Here is an 18,443-nt window from a genome sequence, read left to right as displayed (position 1 = left end):
CTATTTCTACCCTACAAAATAGAAATGGGTAATTTATTATCAGTATTAATGCTCCAGCCATCAGGGATTTAAAAAAAAGAAATCCTTGCTATCCCAGCCACGTTTGATATGAAAAGTCTTCACGTGCACTATTTAATTAACTCAGGTGTATTGCTCAGGTGCATTGTGCACTACAACTAATAATTTCATAAATTATGAAATTTTGAAAAAGAGTTTTATAATGGAAATTCCTTTTATGGACAAGAATAGCAAAGGTTTTCAAGAAAAGAGAGTAAGTTTGAAGAAAGGTGAAGAGTAAAGAATAGGAGGACAAAAAAAGACAATTGATTTGAAAGAAGCGGTAACAAGTTTGAATGAAATATAAAGGAGGTGGTGGAACAAGGTTGTGACCTCGGAATAATTTCTCTAATGAGAAAATAATTTTTTACAGCAATAAATTTACAAGGTAAGAAGGTTACACAGTAATTTTCACAGTCGCTTGTAATAATCAACATGTTGAAAAACCCCATTATCATCTGAATAATCTGTTAGCCTTGGTGCACAGGGAAAATCAGTTTCTGTGATTGCTGTGTGAGTGTCAGCATGAGTTTTTTGAAATTACTCACCGGGTTAATCCAAATTTGAAAGACTGGCAAGAGGTGTAAGTCCTGCAAGTGTCAAAGATTGTATGGATGGTGTGACAAAACCAGTGTTTTCCACTGGGGAAAGCTCCAATTCAGCTCCTGCTGAACAACATTTCAGTCACTCAACTGGCCAGGCACGATTCCAGTAAAGCCATACCCTGGAAAAGGAGGGCAGTGGCAAAGGGAGAAATCATTATGGAGCTGAAATCCCTTAGTCCAGGTGCTCAACATCCTCTTGGCTCCTTTTTCAAAGGATACTTGCCCACTCTTTCTACAACAACTTCAGGAACTTCAGTTCCTGCCACGCTCCCCATGAACAACTGCACAGAGAAGGAGTTTGTCTGTCAAGCCTCTGGCCACTGCATCCAGATGATGCAGAAGTGTGATTTCAGACCTGACTGCTCTGATAAGTCTGATGAATCAGCTTGTGGTGAGTGGATCAAATCATGTTCTTTGCACTTTAGTAGTTTGTGGGTCTTAAACACATTGCTTTAGCAGCTCTATCTTATCTACACAATTTGATATTAGCACCTAGATGCTATTTTAATGTGATTTTCCCCAGGAACATAGTAATATTTGACTCTTAATACGTGTGATATAATGCACTTTCTGCCTTCTGATTCAGACTCAACATTTCAATTCAAGTTACTACTGAAATATGATAGGGGAAGGAATTCTCTCTTCCCTAATGGTTGGTAAACATACGCGACAATTTTAAGTGAATGTATTTTTTTAAAATGTTCACTAGTCCAGACTGGAAGAGAGAAAACTTTAGAGTTTCATCTTTGGGGTGGACATTTGGGAGAAGAGTAACCACTTCTTAACTACTTAAATAAGTATGGGTTTTATTTGGTTGGTTGGTTGTTGGGATTGTTGGGGTTTGATGAAACAAAATTGTTTCAGCATCAGCAATAATTGTGAAATTCAGCCTACTCCACACAGAAGTGAGTTCCAGCCTGTAAAGCTCTGATAGTCTAATGGAACATTGTAAGGGAGACAATGGACATGGTCCACACTTGATGCCCATAAAGATCTAAGACAATTGTTGATTGCTTCTGAGTCACAGCAGTTCACACTGTAGCATTTTAGAAGCTGTTAATGACTTCCCTTTGCCTCAAAGAGAAAAGTACTTGAAAGTACCAAAGCCAGTTAATGAGGGGGACAGACATCTAGAGACAGTGACCTCTTCAGCCTTTGCAAGCAAAACTATTGTCATTGAAAATGAAAACTCTGAATTCATTACACACTGTGAAGGGAATTCAATCACCTCTCTCAGGGCTGAGGGCTCAGTGAGAATAAGTATCATTCTCTCCCTGTGTCTATTTCCTATGTGGGAATAACTGGAAGAAATGAGTCTGATGTTTAAGTGCCACAGTAGTTTCCTATAGTGTGAAAAAACACCAGCCACTGAAATCTTGCCCTGAAACATAAATACGGAGCCCTCTGAATATTTCTCCCCTCAAAACATTATCTTACAAAACATCTTTTTCTTCTAAGCAAGATAAATACTGCAGAGAATATATCTTTACATATTTGCTCTATCTGAGGTCTCCCATCGCTAAGATGGAAATTTATCACTTAAATGACAATGCTGGACTAGGACTTAAAAATGTCCAAACTGAAGCAGAAATATGATCATAGGAATGTGTTACCTTTCTCAGAGGCACTTTAAATATAATGTTTACAAAGCATGTTAAAAAGGGGAATAAGCATCTAATGCTTTTCAAGAAACATCACAAATCTTCATATGAGCAACCCATGAGATCACACTGGCTGCAGTTTGCTTCCTTGGTGAGGATATACAACCTATAAATCAAAATTCATTCTCTCTTTAGTCTACCATTTTTAGCCTTCAAGTAAGGAAGCTTCAGGCACATTCTACCAACAAACCATGATTTCTCGATGCAGCATTTTTTATGGGTTTATGGGTTAAAATAAATTCTTGTTTTCCTTGCACAAGTCTCACTGCAGTCACTTAAATTTAATTGTAATAATATGTTCCAAAGTTCTGGAGAGTGACTAGACTCAACTTGGACCATGTGTTGGAGAATAAATTTTCACAGCAGAAATGGAAAATAAAATTGGTTTCTTTACCCCAAGTAGGGTTACTAATGAGCTCACTTTGATGCTCAGGAAACAAAAACTCTTTGGTGGGCAGCTGCATGTTTTTTTAGTAAGACAACAAAACAGTATTTGATACCAATACCAAATAGATGCATTTTTATGTAACTTTCAAGTTTTGTAAGGACAGCTTGAAATCCGGTTTGGAGTTTGGTTTTTTTTTTTAGAGTTATGGTCATGGACTTTGTAGAAAATGTACAATGATTTGCTGATGTCATCAGTCTATGGGACTGGAGACAGACCCATACAGCAGCCTGCAGGTTCTCAGCTGATGAATTTTACAGGAATTTCTGTGTGTTTTACATGACAGATTATTAGAATTACCTGAAAGATGGTTAGAACTCACAGGAAGGTAGATACTGAGGTGCAAAGGAATATATTCCCAAAATAGGTATACTCCCAAAATTAGAATCTGTTTTATAGAGGAGAAAATACAAAATTCATGTTTTATTTGTAAGGAAAAAACTTTGCATGTTGGTAATGTGTCAGTATTTACAGATACTATAAATTGAATCCTTTTTATTTCCATGTTGCTTTTTGCATTGTAACATGAGTTAATGATTTTCAATTTTTATATAATCATGAGTCATCACTGTTAATCTCTAAAGTTATGGAAGTCTGTGACTTTGAAGATAAAGGCCTGTGTGGATGGCATCAACCAGCCTTGGAACAGATGTCAGGAAATTATTCCATACTTATCACAAAGACATTCAAGTGGCAACTTGGAAGAGGAGCAAACCTCTACCCTGAGGAAGAGCAACACTGCCCATTAACCGATCATACTACGTGAGTACAGTTTTTCAGGTGCTTGAGCCTCTTCTAGAATGTGTGATCTTAACCACATGTAGATTGTCAAGGGGAAAAACTGCTGCATTTACAATACTGCCGCAGTTTACTGATTTATTAATGACATGTAATTAACTGACAATAGGTGAGGTAGGTGTGCGGGATCAACACTACAGATTAATCAAAAATTAAAAATCATTATTAAGCAGGTAAAAATTTCTAAACCTCTTTCTATAAGTAACTCCCAAAAGTTCCCCCATCCAGAGAAACGTGCACGAGGATATATGGACTACAAGCGTGTTGCCCCTTATGGGAAAGCAAGTTTGGAAGAGGTGGCTGCTCCAGCATTACCCTCTTCCAGCAGCCCACACTGCCAGCCCTGCGGGTGGCTGCAGCCTGTTGGCAGCACCCGGGGGACTGCTGCTCCCTCTGGTCTCTGCAGTGGTTGTGGCACCAGCAAGATGAACTCTGGCATGTCAAAACCAGGTGTTGACTGCATTATCGATTCCTGCTATTACAAATTTTCAACCTACTTTCACACTTCTTTTCAAGCTGGCTTCTCTTTTGGAAGCTGGCTTTGTAATTAATTTGGCACTGCTTAATTTAGTTCATTGTGGTCGTCCTCTTGATCAGTTTGAGGTGACTGAGTTTCTCAGTCTTTATCCACACAGAAAATTTATGGTCACTTTTCTACCTAACTAGCTATTGTTAGTTGTTAGCTGTTGATTCCAATTTTGTTAATGCTATTTTTAGCTATTGCTCTTACCTCAGCAGTTTTGCCCAAGGGTGGGCTGTAAAGTTAACACAAAATGCCCTGTGAATTCTGCACTCATTTAATATTTAACTAATGCAGTTCAAAACTACTGTAGTTAGAGCTAACTTCAGCTTAGCTGGTATTTTTTTTTTACCAGTTCTTTTTATTTTACCATTTTTATGATTAATGATATAAGTTCATATTAAAATTTAAAATAGTTCTATTCTCTCAGTGAAAATTTGTAAATTAACGTTGCATTCTGGGTAGGTTGCTTAAGATAGTTACTAGCTCCTTAGAAGATACTCCTTTGATTTATCTCAAGGAGCAAAAATAAGCTTTTCTGCATGAACATTTGGTTTTAAATATTTGAGGTTTTTTGGGGGTTTTTTTGTTTTGTTTTTTTTAATCATGTGAGAATTGTGTTTTCAAAAAATGCATTAATCCAATGTATTCCAAGTAAAACTAACTGTAAGAGTTATTGAAAAAAAGAATCCCTACAAGTAACTAGAAAATGTATTGAGTTCAATCAATTTTAAATGTTATGCAACTTCATTAATAAGAAAATTTCTCTACAGTGTAATTACTCTGAACAGAAAAATACTTGCCTCATTCTAGTGACATGTATATTTAGTTTCTGTGACAATAGTCCATAGAGTGCAAAAATGGTCTTTAAAGTAAGACCACTTCAACAAAGTCTTTGCTATATTGCTTTTAGTTTAAAATTACATTATTTTGCATTTACTCAACCTGAATTTCTACCGCTATTAAAAAGTGAGCTCAATATGTTCATTTCACTGTGTACTTCATTAAAATCACTGTATTTTTGTGAAGATCCCAAAACAGCAATACCACACTCAAAAAAATCATTCAACAATAGCAAAGAATTACAAGGCTGTCAAGCTGCTTCTAGGTCTCTACATTGTATATGAAAAGGAAGTGTATCCCATAACAAAAAAGAGCAACTGTTTACAATAAATGAGCTGTCAAATCCTTCATTGACTGTTCTTTAATTGTTGTATATTAGCCAATACCAGCCCTGTATGTGTACTTAGTAAATCCTCCCACAACCTTTCCAGTGTGGGTTTACCTTGGCACAGTGATACATGGAATTCTATTACTGGTTTTCAACATATTTTCAAGGTTTAATGCAACTAACAGTATATTGAAAAGGACTGATGAAAAGAGAAAGTAAATGATCCATAGAGATTGCAGTTTGCAGGCAACTCTGTAATGTATTGCTCTTGTGATATTTCACAAGAAATGCAGTTTGGTTCTGTGGTTTCCCCCTTCCCTTTGTTTATTGGCCTATAGAGAAGTACAGAAGATAGATGTTTCCAAATTACCACAGGAGATGCAGAGCAGCAGTTTTATTGAATTAAAACCCTGCAACATTTTGTTTTATTTTCTCATCCATTTTCCCCAAATTTCCACTAGTTAGATGAAGCAAGCTGTGTTACTCTAATCCTGCATGTTTGCAAATTAAAATAAAATATGCAGGGCTATGTATAGAAATGTTTGGATTCATTCTGATGCAAGAGTAGTTGGCAGTGCAGCTTACAATGTGTTTTTTCAGCAAAAATACCTGTGAATACTTGTAGTCAAACCATCTGCCTCCCCAGAATAAGTACTTGTGCTAGCCACATGCAGGCTGGTGAATTGTGAGGTGAGGGTGTGAGTCTTTGAAGCTGTAATTACATTAATTAAGTGAAAGTAATTACTTTGGAAATAGAGGGAACAGCTTGTATGTGTATATAGAAACCAAAGGCTGGAGGAAGAGAAGCTGTTATGGGAGTCTGCCATTGGAGCCTGGCTTGAGCTAGAAAAAAATCTGTAATGTGCTGTGCAAAGGGCTGGGTGACATTGGCACTGGGCACTGCAAAGAACACTATTCATACTCGAATGTAGAGCTCCTGTGATGTGTTTCCATTCTTAGCAAATGGAATTCTCTATTGCAGTTACATATCTAAAAGCTGAAACAATAAAAGTATCTGTTTGTGTAGGCTTAAACAAGTGTATTAAATTGACACCAGCAAATGGATGTCTATTAATTTATTTCCTTTTTAAACAATCTGGTTCGTGATGTGGCAAATTCTCTGACATTATTAATGATATTTGGTTACAACTGTTAATTGAAAACTTTGTAGTCACTTAATTGATATGATAATGCATGCATCAAATCTAATAAATCAAAACAAAAATGGATGCAGAGATAGAACGAAGCTGACATGTTAATTATTGCTGTGTAAATAATTCCCCTGATAAACATATTTTTAATGCATCTGTCTTTCTTTTGTGTCTTCTTTTCAGACAATCATTATCAGAATTCAGGAAAACTAGGAAAATCAAAGGTTTTAAGTAATATGCTTAAGCCCAGCAGTTTTTTCAGCAGTCAAGAAATGTTTAAAATTTGAAAGTACAAAAACTTCAAAAGAGGAGAAAAAATTGTGAAGTATTGTGGGTGTGGTGTTTCTTTTTTCCTTGGTTTTTTTTTGTTTGTTGGTTATTGGGTTGTTTCTCCTTGTGTGTCCAACATGAATACCAACTACTTTTAAGAATAAGCTAATGGTGAGAAATTATTTGCAGGATAATGTCAAATTATTCCATTGCAAGCAATCATCAAACTTAATTTTGTACAAAGAAAGAGAATATACCCGAAGTATTTTTTACCTCTTATGTTAGGATGCCAGAGCATGAGATTAATCTAATAATGAAAATAAATTAAACTGTGAATAATTTAATAATTTTGTGTAGGTAAATTTTTGCCTACATTTGCCTCATTTTTTTCCTGGAATTTGTATTTATTACATAAAACAAAGCATCAAAGTTTTCTGTGATACACTTGAAGCATGGCCACAGATAGAAATTTTCTTTTGAAATTTTGAATTTTAGGATCCAAAAATAAATGTACTACAGTTTTATTTAGTACAAGAATTCCTTCTCACATTCCTGGTAGTTTTCTTTTGAGCAACTTTGTGATGTCAGTGTCCAATTACAGGTCTCAGTATGACTTGTGTTTTGGTGTGTTAAGCAGCTTTGAAAAAACCATTGAACCTCAATCATGTGATAAAGTTTAGATGCTCAAGATAGTTTTTTTTTTCCTCTAGCACTGTGCAAAGAACTTGATCAGTTGGCATCCAGCATTTTACAGGCAGCTGTGAGCAGAAGTAGAAGTTGTCTTCTGCAATAGGAAATAAATCTATGACGTTTTCAGAAAGCTGCCTTCCAAAAAATTTATATCTGCTTTATTATGGTATGAGAATCATATTACATTTTTGGTTTCTGAATTTATTAAGTCTTAATATTAAGTGTTCATGGATGTGGGCAGTTATGAGGAAAAGTTTCAAATCGTAATAAGAGAATTTACTCTATTTTGGAATAACCAGTTTGAAATTAATATGACACATATGGCAGTAAGTGAAAATCTGCATTCCTAATGACTGTTTGCTCTCAATTATCTTTTAATTTTTTTAAGCTATGCAGAAATGTTGAAATTTAGTTCAAACAAAGCCTTCCTTTCTTTTTTCTTCTAGTTGTTAGATACAGATTTCAGTTACTGGCTGTTTAGGACCTATTAGAATTTAAGTGTTTGGAGGTGTTCTGCAGAGAAAATCTTTCTCTGATACACAGAATTAATTAAATTATTAGAGTTCTTATCTTCCTTTTAGAATATTGGAAATTACACATTTTATAACATTTTAATTTTGAATATAGATTATTTTTCTAAACAATATCCTCACAGATGCAATAATCTTTATTCAGGGAAGAAATATTTTGAAGCCTATGAATATATTATATGTCAAACTGCAAGAGATCTGTGAAGGTTTTGCTCACATGTTACGACCTATCCTGTATTATCTACAGAAGGATAAGTAGTCAAAGAATTTCTGGTGCAGACATTGAATATCTAACAAGTACAGATATGAAACGAACAAGATGGTTTTTTTCATTCTCCTTCTCTCTCGTTGCAAGTCTTCTCATGCTTCCTAAAAATATGTGCCCCATCACATTTCTTTCACATTCACAATCACTAAAACCTTAACTAAAACCTTGGCCCTGCCCATCACGAGTCCCTCTCCTTCCTACACCTGTGGCCTTGTGGCTGAACTGACCAGCACAATGGGCACTGCATTGTGATGCTGTTACCCAGCCCAAAAAAGGAGGTGATTTCTTCTTGAATGAGTGCTTGATATTAAGTTGTCTTTCACTTTTGAATTCTTGTAGCATTTTTTGTGATGTCTCCAGGCAGATACAATGTTGAGGGAAATGTTAGGGTTTGATTTTTTTTTAACAGAAGGCTTGTTCTTTATGTATATATATCTTACACTTTCTGTAATATTTTGTAATATTTCTAAGTGGTTTTTACCCACTTTTCAGCAGTTTCCCAACTTACAGGCAAATTTCAAGTAAAAGGTAGAATATGTACATAGCTTCCCCATTTTACACTTAATATTGAGGTTATATTGGGATCTACATCAATGCCTAAAGATTAACCTGTCCTCATGTCTTTGCCTATTTCCTTTAGAACATTTTAATAATTAATATTGTATGCTATATCTTTGTATTGCAACTTTTGTTGCTAGAAAATATGTTTTCTATATATACCTTATTACATTTTACCATTATATCATCTGGCTTTGACACTAAGAAACAAGAATTAACAGGAATCAACAGAAAATTAAGTTAGCATCATGCAAAGGTAGCAGTATCACAGTTTGCCACCACCTTGTGTCAAGTATATAAGACATTAAGATAGCAATGCTATATTCTGAGACAGAACAAGAAAAAAAATACCAAACAATGAATATTTTCTCATAAATATGTTTTTTGCAAATTTAATGTTAGAATTTAACGTCTTATTAACTTTTTTTTTCTCAGAAATCTTCTGATAAAAGGTTTTTACCTAGGAAATCATAGCTAATTTAAAACAAAAAAAAACTGCAAATGCATTTATTTTAGGAAAGCTTCTGCCTGCTGGTTACTCATGCTTCGGGGGAAAGAAGCTAGACAAGGGAGTGATCTCTCACAGCCCCAGTACCCTGACAGAGGATGTGGAGGATGTGGAAGATGCAGACTGGAGCCACTGTCATGACTGATTCAAGCCATCAGCTTGAGATTTCATGGCCCACAATTTCCTGATGTGTCCAATATTCCACAATCCTTTCCCTTTGGTCAAGAGGGTGCTTCTCTTGAAGGTCATCTAATGCCCTACTGGGTTTCCTTGACCATTATTTTGCTTTTTTCTGTGTACAGAAACCCATCTGTTCTAATAGCAGGTCACGTAGATCCCAGACAGATGGTGTTGGAAAACTGAAAAATAATACTTTCGGTGCATAATAAGTGCAATAGGTGGGGGGCTCTGATAGACAGTGTACAGCCATTATGGACATATATAATCAGGAAAAATGGAAATGCGTGTGGAGGCTGCTGCTTTCTGAATTTTGAAATTCAGTATGGTGTGCTGATCACTGGGATACTTATAACTCTAAGGAAACTAAAATATCTCTCTCCAGGTTATGTTTTCTCTTTGGTTTTTTGTTGTTTGTTTTTTGTTGGGTTTTTTTTGTGTTATTGCTGCAATTTGGAAGGAAATCATAACTTTTTAGTGAAAGGGAATTGTTTGTATTCCAATCAGGTTCAGTTTTCAGTCCTAAAGAAAAATATTGAGTGAGGGGTATTTTAAAAGTCCATTTAAGTATTTAGTCAGGGATTCTCAAACAGTTAGTAGAAGATACACAGTTGAAGTAACACTTTAAAAACTGAGAGATGTCCAAAAATTCATTAAATAAGAGCTTGAATTTACTGTACAAGAAACTACATCTGAATGAGTTTTGATCCCCTTTCAGACATTGCAACAATAGACAATTAGAACTGTGAAATGTGTAATTCACAGCATGAGACATGACTTGATAACACTGCCAGATTTAAGATGGGCCTAGGTTTTGATAGGTCTTCAACTTTTCTTTACCCACCTAATGTTTCTCTAATTATTATAATCAGTTCACTATGTACTTTGGAATGCCTTGAAGGGGAAAATGGCATGAAGATTCTTCTGTAAATGTCCATTTTTTGCCAACTACAGTTCAAAAGATATTTGAAATATTAAGATATTAACTAAGACAAATATGAAAATATAGGTCAGTTGCTTGTGTTGAAAATTTTATATCCATTAAAATGTTGTGAATTTCCCTCTGAAAGTAATTAGAATTTTTGGACTAGTACAAGAATGTCTTTGTATAAGGAATGCTTGTAGTACAGGGTAAAATTAATTATTTTCAAAGGGTAAATATCGAGATTTTAATGACACTTACTGTAGCTGCCAACTAAGAGGTTTTCCACAAGTTAGTTTTCTAAATTGGCCTCAGCTCTTGCAGCTACTGGCAGGGGAGCCTGCCTGTATTCTGCCGAATTTCAGCACTTACATAAGAGCTATGCTGAAAGGTAGATTTATTCACTATAATATATGTTGAAAAATACCATGTTTTGCACTTGCTATTATCAAGTTCTTGAGGTCTCATTTAAAAAAAACCCAAAAAACAACTCAAGGGACTCTTTTTGTAGAATAAGAAAGAAATTAACTTAAGGATGGGTCTGATTAACTCTCAGAATGAAAAAAGTTATCTTCTCTGAAGATCGCTTAAAAACAAGGGCTGGGGGTGAAGTCAAGAACATCATCTGGCAGAGTAAGAGAAGCTGTTCATTTACATTTATGGAAGGTTCAGAATACCTTCTCACTGTATGTTTATTACTAGGTTAAAATAAAAGTGGGCCGGCTAAGAAATCCTTTATTTTCAAAGTCAGAGCTTGATATGCTGAACAGATGATTGCCTGTACATTAATTGGCTCTGCCAAAAAATTTGCATCCACAGAAGGTATGGACCCTCTAGTTAATCTGAACTCCCTACAAACAGAGTGATTACTTAATACTTCTTCCAAACTCTTCCCCCTGCAGATCATGGAAATTCCATGCAGGCTTCTGTGTCAGGCAGCTTAAGAATTCAAGACAGATAAATTACTTTGTTCTGTGAGCAAACATGATGCAGGCTGATTTTCACTAGAATAAAGGTTTCCTTTTAAACATGGATAGGTCACAAGTACATTAGTCTTCTAGTGCTAAGTGTAAAAATGTCCATGGTAGAAGTGAAAATCAACAAGGATGCTCTACATATACTTACCCATCTCCTTCTGATCCCTCCACTTGCCATTACTTGCCCACATAACCTTAATCTTCTTCTAATCACATACCACCACCGTGTTTAATGGCTAGCACTGTGAAGTGTTTCATACAGAGGACTTCCATCTGGTGTACTAGTTTTAAATGTGATATTATAGCAAACACTGAAACAAGGTCAAAGAAAGTTGCAAGGACACTTCTCTTAGGCTGCGCTATGAGGCAGAAGTATCTGGCACAGATGTGATCTTTGGCCTGCCTGTGTCTGACAGAACATACCAACAAGAGATGGAGGACTGAATTTCATCATAGAACTGATTGTACCCTGCCACTGTTTCAAACTAATCTCATTGAGAGGCATGGATGTAATACTGAATACTCTGACAAGTATGAGATCTGTAAGTGCTGCTGCTCTTCAGAGCTTTTTATCATTCTGCTTCTTACAAGTCCTTTTGAATGCTGTTGTAAATACAGTGCCAACACCCTTGGGTCATTGAAGGCAAGAGTTCCCAGAAGTAGAGTAAATTCTGAATTTTTCAATATTTTTTGCAAACCTCAAGAGAACTCAACCCTCTTTTACCTCCAAGCAAGACTCCAGCAGAATACTCAGCACCAAGGCAAAAAAGAAACCTAAAATTGCTATCTTGAAATAACAGCTTTCTTCAGCAGAAAGGAGGGGAGTGAAAGAGTGGTAGAAATGCACATTTCTTGAAAGATCTCTAACTATGAGTTTTCAAAGTTTTCAGCTATTAGTTATAGTAGAGTAATTTTATTTGGAGAATGTTTTAATACTTAGGCTAAAGGATTAAGTAAATGCATGCAGTAATTATAAAGATGTCTGAGTTGCCAGGATTCAGTGATACAAGAAAAGCATCAGCAGCAGTTCTCTTATCTGCCTTTTCACAAAAACGAAAATAAGATGGAGAAGATCCTGATTTACACAGATCCTAACTCTTCCACCCCCTTAGGATTCTGCCCAGATGAACTTTGGTCCCTGCTATGTTTATGAGTGGTTTTCAGAGATCTCACATGTAACATATCTGATCTATGCAAAATGAAGATCTGTCCCATTAAAATGATGCCTTTTGATTAGTTGGTTGGTTGGTTTTTGTTGTTTGTTTGTTTCTTTGTTTTTGTGGTGTGACGCATGGGGAGGTAGAAGCAGTAGTCTAGCTGAAAACAGTCTCTGATTTGTGAGGATTTTGGAAGGCCTGTTTCTGACCCTGTACCAGCCAATTCTTTACTCTTCTCATTAGGCAGGATTTTCAGTGTGTGAAGAGCCTGATGCCATGATGTCTTTGAGCACCTTGTGTTTCTCTTGGCAGTGCTTGCTGGCTAGCGCCATTGTCCTCTCACAGTTGTAGTGATGCAACTTTAGAGAGTGGTTGCACAGAACTTGGCCAATCAGGAAAACCAAAAGGAAAGGAAAACCAAATACCAGTACCTATCTAAAAATGTAGGTTCCATTGTCAGGTTTGTAAGCACCTGTTGGGAAAGATTCTTTTGAGAGTACAGAGTGTGAAGCACTTCTGCTGGAGAGAAGAGAAATTTATCTTTGGTCAACAGCTGCATTTTATTTTGGAAAGTAAGGCTTTTAGGGGCTAAATCTTAAATACCCAAAACACTACAACTGCGCTTCTGGTATCTCTGTACACTCAGAATCTGATGCTTACTTCAAAGAGACCTCATCTTTCCCGGTAGCACAGGAGACAAAATTTCATCCAATATCTTGGGTTTTCCTGACATTAAACCAGGATCAAACCCTCTAAATTCGCCCACTAAAGAGGGTAGCAGGGAAAGCCAGAGTCCCTCTAGCCCACATCTACATGATCCTGTGGGCTCGCTTCAGCTTCTTTTTTTTTTTTTTTTTTTTTTTTACAATCTCTGCTTTAAAAATACTGGCTGCATTTGCAAGGGGTATTTTTGGATTCTGGCTACATACTAAAATGCATCCAGATACTCAGACAAAATGCTACCTCAGAAAATATTACAATCTTTAATTATGATGAAATGCTTTGCTTTAATAAATTATTGCCCTTTTTCTCTGAGCAGGTGCACTGAAGAAGGCTGGTATCTCTTTGCAGACAGCTCAAATGGAGAATTTGGTGACACAGCTGACATTGCTACCCCAGTCATCTCCATTACAGGGCCCAGATGCAAAATCATATTCTGGAACCACATGAATGGTTCAACAATAGGGTCTCTGGAGGTATGGAGATGCTCTTTATTTTGTTTTGTTTTTCTGCATGAAATTGCTGTGAGGAAATTTATGCCTTCTCTTTTAGTTTTATTAAAGCCCAGGCTGCTAATAAATGAAAATTAACAATTGCTAGCATTCTACTGCTCTCAACATGCTATGGTATGAAGGAAGCATTAGTTCAAATACTGGAGAAAATAGAAATTAGAATTTCTACAACAAGCAAGAATTGTGACTGTTGTAGACATGCCATGTTTGGAATTTCAATACAAGAAAAAGATTTTTATCACACAGTACCATTTGACACTGAAAAGCAGCAATAGATATTTGGACATCAAGGTCTTTGGATAATGTGGGAGCATGAGAAAAAGAAGTAATTATGTCAAAATTTGGCATAAAATCTTGTAGAAAAAGTTTTTTTTCCTTGAAAACCTGAACATACCACTTTCAGAGATTATTTATATTCATGTAATGAATATATGCTTAGTTTATATGCTTATATTTCTGTGGCATGTAAGCAACAAATTTGCTTTCCCATATCCTTTTTCTCATTCTGATTTAAATAAAAGCACTTCTGTAAAGGAAATTTAACTCATTAGCAGCTTGTAGATCAGATAAGTCACTGCAGACAGAAATGAATAAAACAACACTACTGTTCTATACAATTATTTTTACCACACAGATGTGTGCTTATAATGGGACTTCCCAGGAATATTATAGAATACCTACAGCATCAGGAATGGATTCTAAAAATGCTCATATAAGGTACCCAGTCACCTGTGCACTCAGTATCATATTAGATGTGGGCAGTGCATGAGAATTTAAATATACAAATTATAAGAAAAGGTGACAGAATTCAGCTGTTTTGAAAACAAAATTAACATTTGTGTTGACATTAGAAACATGATGTGGGATATGGTGAACTACACACCATGCATGTGACTGGCTAGATATTTAGTGGAAGCATGTTCTATGTTTTCTTGGATTTTTTCCTAAACAATTTTTAAAAATATTGTTATATTGCTCCCTATTGTTAAAGATCTTGCTAGGCTGCTTGATAAGTGGTCAAATACTAATTAATTAGAATCAGTGGGAAATCAGAGGGTAAAGATGGTTCATCCTCAGTTTTAAGGCTTGGGATGAATAAATGTGCTTTGGGACTTCTTTGCATACTCCAGGGTCCAGTCTCCTTTACGGTGTAAGAACCCATGTTTGTTGGAATCACGTTAAAATACTGTTTTGTAGAAATCAACAGCAGTTCTATGGAGTCATGCCCAGTATTACCAGCCCAAAAGGCAAATCTGTATAGTATAGAAGTTTTTTCTTTTCTGTTTCAATGCTGATTACAATTTCCCTCTATTCTTTAACTGATCCTCCCTCACCTCCAACTTATTTCGTTTTAGGATGTACCAAAGTAAAATAATGAAACCTTTCCACACTGTTAATAATTACTTGGTTTCAATTGCTTGATTAATCATTTAATAATGGGTGTAAGAATAACTCAGAATATAAAATTATTTAAATGATTTCTCATTATTTATATTAAGAAGGCTCTAAGTATTTATTAAGTAGGAATGGGAATATTTTCTGTGCTTAAATGACCTTTTATCCATATCTTCTCCCAAGACTACCACATCTTTTTTGACTTTTGCTTGTAAGTCTGCATCCATGCCATCAAATATCATGTAAGATTGCTGAAGATTTTCCTGTCATTTGCATTAATTGTTACCTTCTTGTGTTTCTATTGCTTTCTTAAATATTGATTTGCTGTAATTTTCCTTAGCAACCTCAATTTGAGGAACCTTTTTTTTTTTTGGAACCATTTTTATCTAGTTTCTGTACTTTGACTTGGTATAGGTAATTGTACGAAAGTATTAGATGTGCTTTTTTGCAATATAATTGAAATGCACAGAGGTCCAAAGTGCATTAAGGTACAGAGAAGCACCGGGTTTTAATAGCACACAAATTAATGGCCATGTTTTACACTAAAGTTTTAACTTTTTTTTCATTATATGATAGAAAATATGAATTTATGATGCAGAAATTGGATATATAATAGATAATTTACAGTCTGTAAAAACATGTACATGTGTCTACAGTCACACACATGCCTTCATATAACTATATTATTTGCATTTGAGATTTAAAAAGAATACTTTCTTATTCAGCACTCATTCCTTCAAATAATGTCAGTAATCCCTGTCTCACTAATTTATTTATTTTCATTTTAAATTAATGTCTTCTATGGCAGATCTTCCTGTCTATAAAGTCAGAACTCACTTGTTTTTCTATCCACTTTGATATATTTTCTATTCCTTTTTTCCCCCTAAAATGAAAGCTCTTTAGTGTGAGGATTTGCTGTTTGCTTGGCAGAACTTACCTGTTATGCAATATCATATACACTCGTGGGACTGCATAAATTTAAAACAAAAAAAAAGGTTTTTTCATTATGGTGAAAAATGCCTGGGCTGCCCTAAGAAGATTACACAGCGTAGCAGTAAATCCTTGAAAGCAGAAGTAGTTCAGGCAACTGGTGAATGGATGTTTAGCTCTGCTAGTACTGACTGGAGACCCAGCTTGACACACTTCATCAAACACCCATCTTGTTATTGCCAGCTCAGTTGAATTTGGATGCCCAAGAGATTGGACCAAAGAATATTTTGGACCCTCTGCTCATGTTGAAGTGTGTCATCATTCCCCAATTTGGTCTTCACAAGGTTTAAAAGTCTTTCATTGCTCAGAATGGTGAAAATTTGTCTTTATTTAAAAAAAAAATAAATTATTTGTAGAAGAAACAACATTTTTCATAAGAATCAGGGCAAGAAAATCCACCCTGGTAGAACAGTTAATTGTATGCATGAACAAATATATTTTTCAGTAAGTCTTGTTAACCCTGTTTCCATGTTGTACAACTGAATCACAACCCACTAATGAACAATTTTTATTCACTGCTAGCCACTCTGAATAAATTAATGAGATATGTTAGTCCAGTTAAGGCTGTGGGCTGGGTATGTTTATAAGGAGGTCAGAAAATCTTAAAGCATTATTTTCTCAATATAGTCATTGATACTGACATATCCATGTGCATCAGGCTGGACATTAGGGAAAGGTTCTTCACCCAGAGCGGGGCTGGGCACTGCAGCAGGATCCCCAGGGCAGCACCAAGCCTGGCAGAGTGCAAGGAGCACCTCAGCAGTCCCAGGTATATGATTCAACTTTGGGTAGTCCTGCAAGGAGTAGGGACTTGATGGCCCCTTCCAATTCTATAATTCTGTGAATTTTAATGGTGGAATAGAGATTAGATTAACAATATCATATTGTACTCTTGTATACAATCATAGGACTCTTAAGTGAGTTGGTAATGGAAATGTATTCTTTTGTGACCTGAAGTTATTTTCTTTTTTAGGTACTCTATAAAGACAGTAACAAGACTTCTAAACTGTGGACTCAAAGTGGCAGCCAAGGTCCCCAGTGGAACAGAGCAGAAGTCTTCTTAGGAATTCATTCAAATTTTCAGGTGTGTCTTCCAACGTGATGTGCTTCCTAGAGAGCTGGCTTAGTACTTCTATATTAAGCATTCTTCACCTTCTCATTTCCCTTTTCACACCATGCATGTACCTCTCCTCCAACAGAAGAAATGATCTTTTTAGCTGTCTGATTGATTATCTGAGTTGCACTCATATTTTTGGAGATTTCTCACTCCTCTTTTATCTCAGACTGGTATCAATTTTTAAGACTGAGAATCCCATCTATCCTTGAATCCAACTCTGCTTAAAATATTCTACTTCTTTCTCCTTAGTGTGCAGTAAGTAAAAACATCCGAATTTTGAAAAAAGAATCTTGAACGTGATCTTTGTTTTAAAATCAGAGCAGATTCCCAAAACCTCTTAGAGATACGTGCTTAGTTGTAGACTTATGAAAAAAAACCAAAAATCCCCAAGGATAGTCAGTAACACATTTTTAAAAGAGTTACATTTCCTGATACTTCTGTCTTGGAATTTTAATGAATTTTTAAAATTCTTTTTACATTCATGGGAATTAAATAATGAATGGCAGAGCAGTCTTTTTCAAACTTTCTTTGCAGAAGTAGGAAGAACCCTTTCCATTAGTTCAGGATGAGTGAGGACTAGTATCTCTTTGAGTGGCATAATTAATTCCCTTTTGTTGGTGTGCTTGGTTATGTTAGAAGATGGTCCTTCAATAACTACAGAGACAGATCTGTACCAACTCTAGTACAAGATTTCGTAGAATTATGCTTTGACAGTAAGAACTGACCACGTCATATTAAAATATTTGTGAGGACCATCAGTCTCTGTTCTTTTCATGTTATGTGTATAAGCTTTTCTCTATCATATCAGTGGCTTACTGTAATAGTTCTGTAATTTTTATTAGGTTATTTTCAGGGCAAAACATGGTGTCAGTTACATGGGAGATGTGGCAGTGGATGATGTTACCTTTGAAGATTGTTCCCCTCTGCTAATCTCAGACAAACCTTGCACGTCAGAGGAATTCATGTGTGCCAACAAGTACTGCATCCCAAAGAATAATCTGTGTGATTTTGTAAATGACTGTGAAGACAACTCAGATGAAAGCCCTAGTATTTGCAGTAAGTATGGTAGTTTTTTAATATAATTATCATAAATAACTGTGCCTGCTCTAAATTTTTAATACTCAAATACTTTTGACAACTCATCAGCTAAGAAAGCAAACAAGAAGGTAATAATTTAATTCTATTCCTTGGCTTTTAAGGATTTTTAATTATTATTATTTAATTTAAAATCCACGATACAAAAT

The 18,443-nt window shown here is 35.6% G+C and overlaps 1 protein-coding gene across 2 annotated transcripts in view; it reads left to right on the top strand.

The window, feature by feature from the left end:
• MALRD1 (MAM and LDL receptor class A domain containing 1) overlaps nt 1-18,443 on the top strand; it is a 235,211-nt gene that overhangs the window by 77,727 nt on the left and 139,041 nt on the right. For both annotated transcript variants that reach the window (XM_064408462.1, XM_064408463.1), the window contains exons 20-24: nt 877-1,053; nt 3,353-3,530; nt 13,505-13,661; nt 17,056-17,166; nt 18,042-18,255. In XM_064408462.1, the coding sequence (XP_064264532.1) occupies nt 877-1,053; nt 3,353-3,530; nt 13,505-13,661; nt 17,056-17,166; nt 18,042-18,255 (837 nt within the window). The remainder of the gene's footprint in view (nt 1-876; nt 1,054-3,352; nt 3,531-13,504; nt 13,662-17,055; nt 17,167-18,041; nt 18,256-18,443) is intronic.

The sequence above is a fragment of the Passer domesticus genome, chromosome 1, assembly GCF_036417665.1.
Source record: "Passer domesticus isolate bPasDom1 chromosome 1, bPasDom1.hap1, whole genome shotgun sequence".
Classification (NCBI taxonomy): domain Eukaryota; kingdom Metazoa; phylum Chordata; class Aves; order Passeriformes; family Passeridae; genus Passer; species Passer domesticus.
Note: the sequence above shows the minus strand (reverse complement) of the source record. Positions and strands in the feature narration are given on the sequence as shown.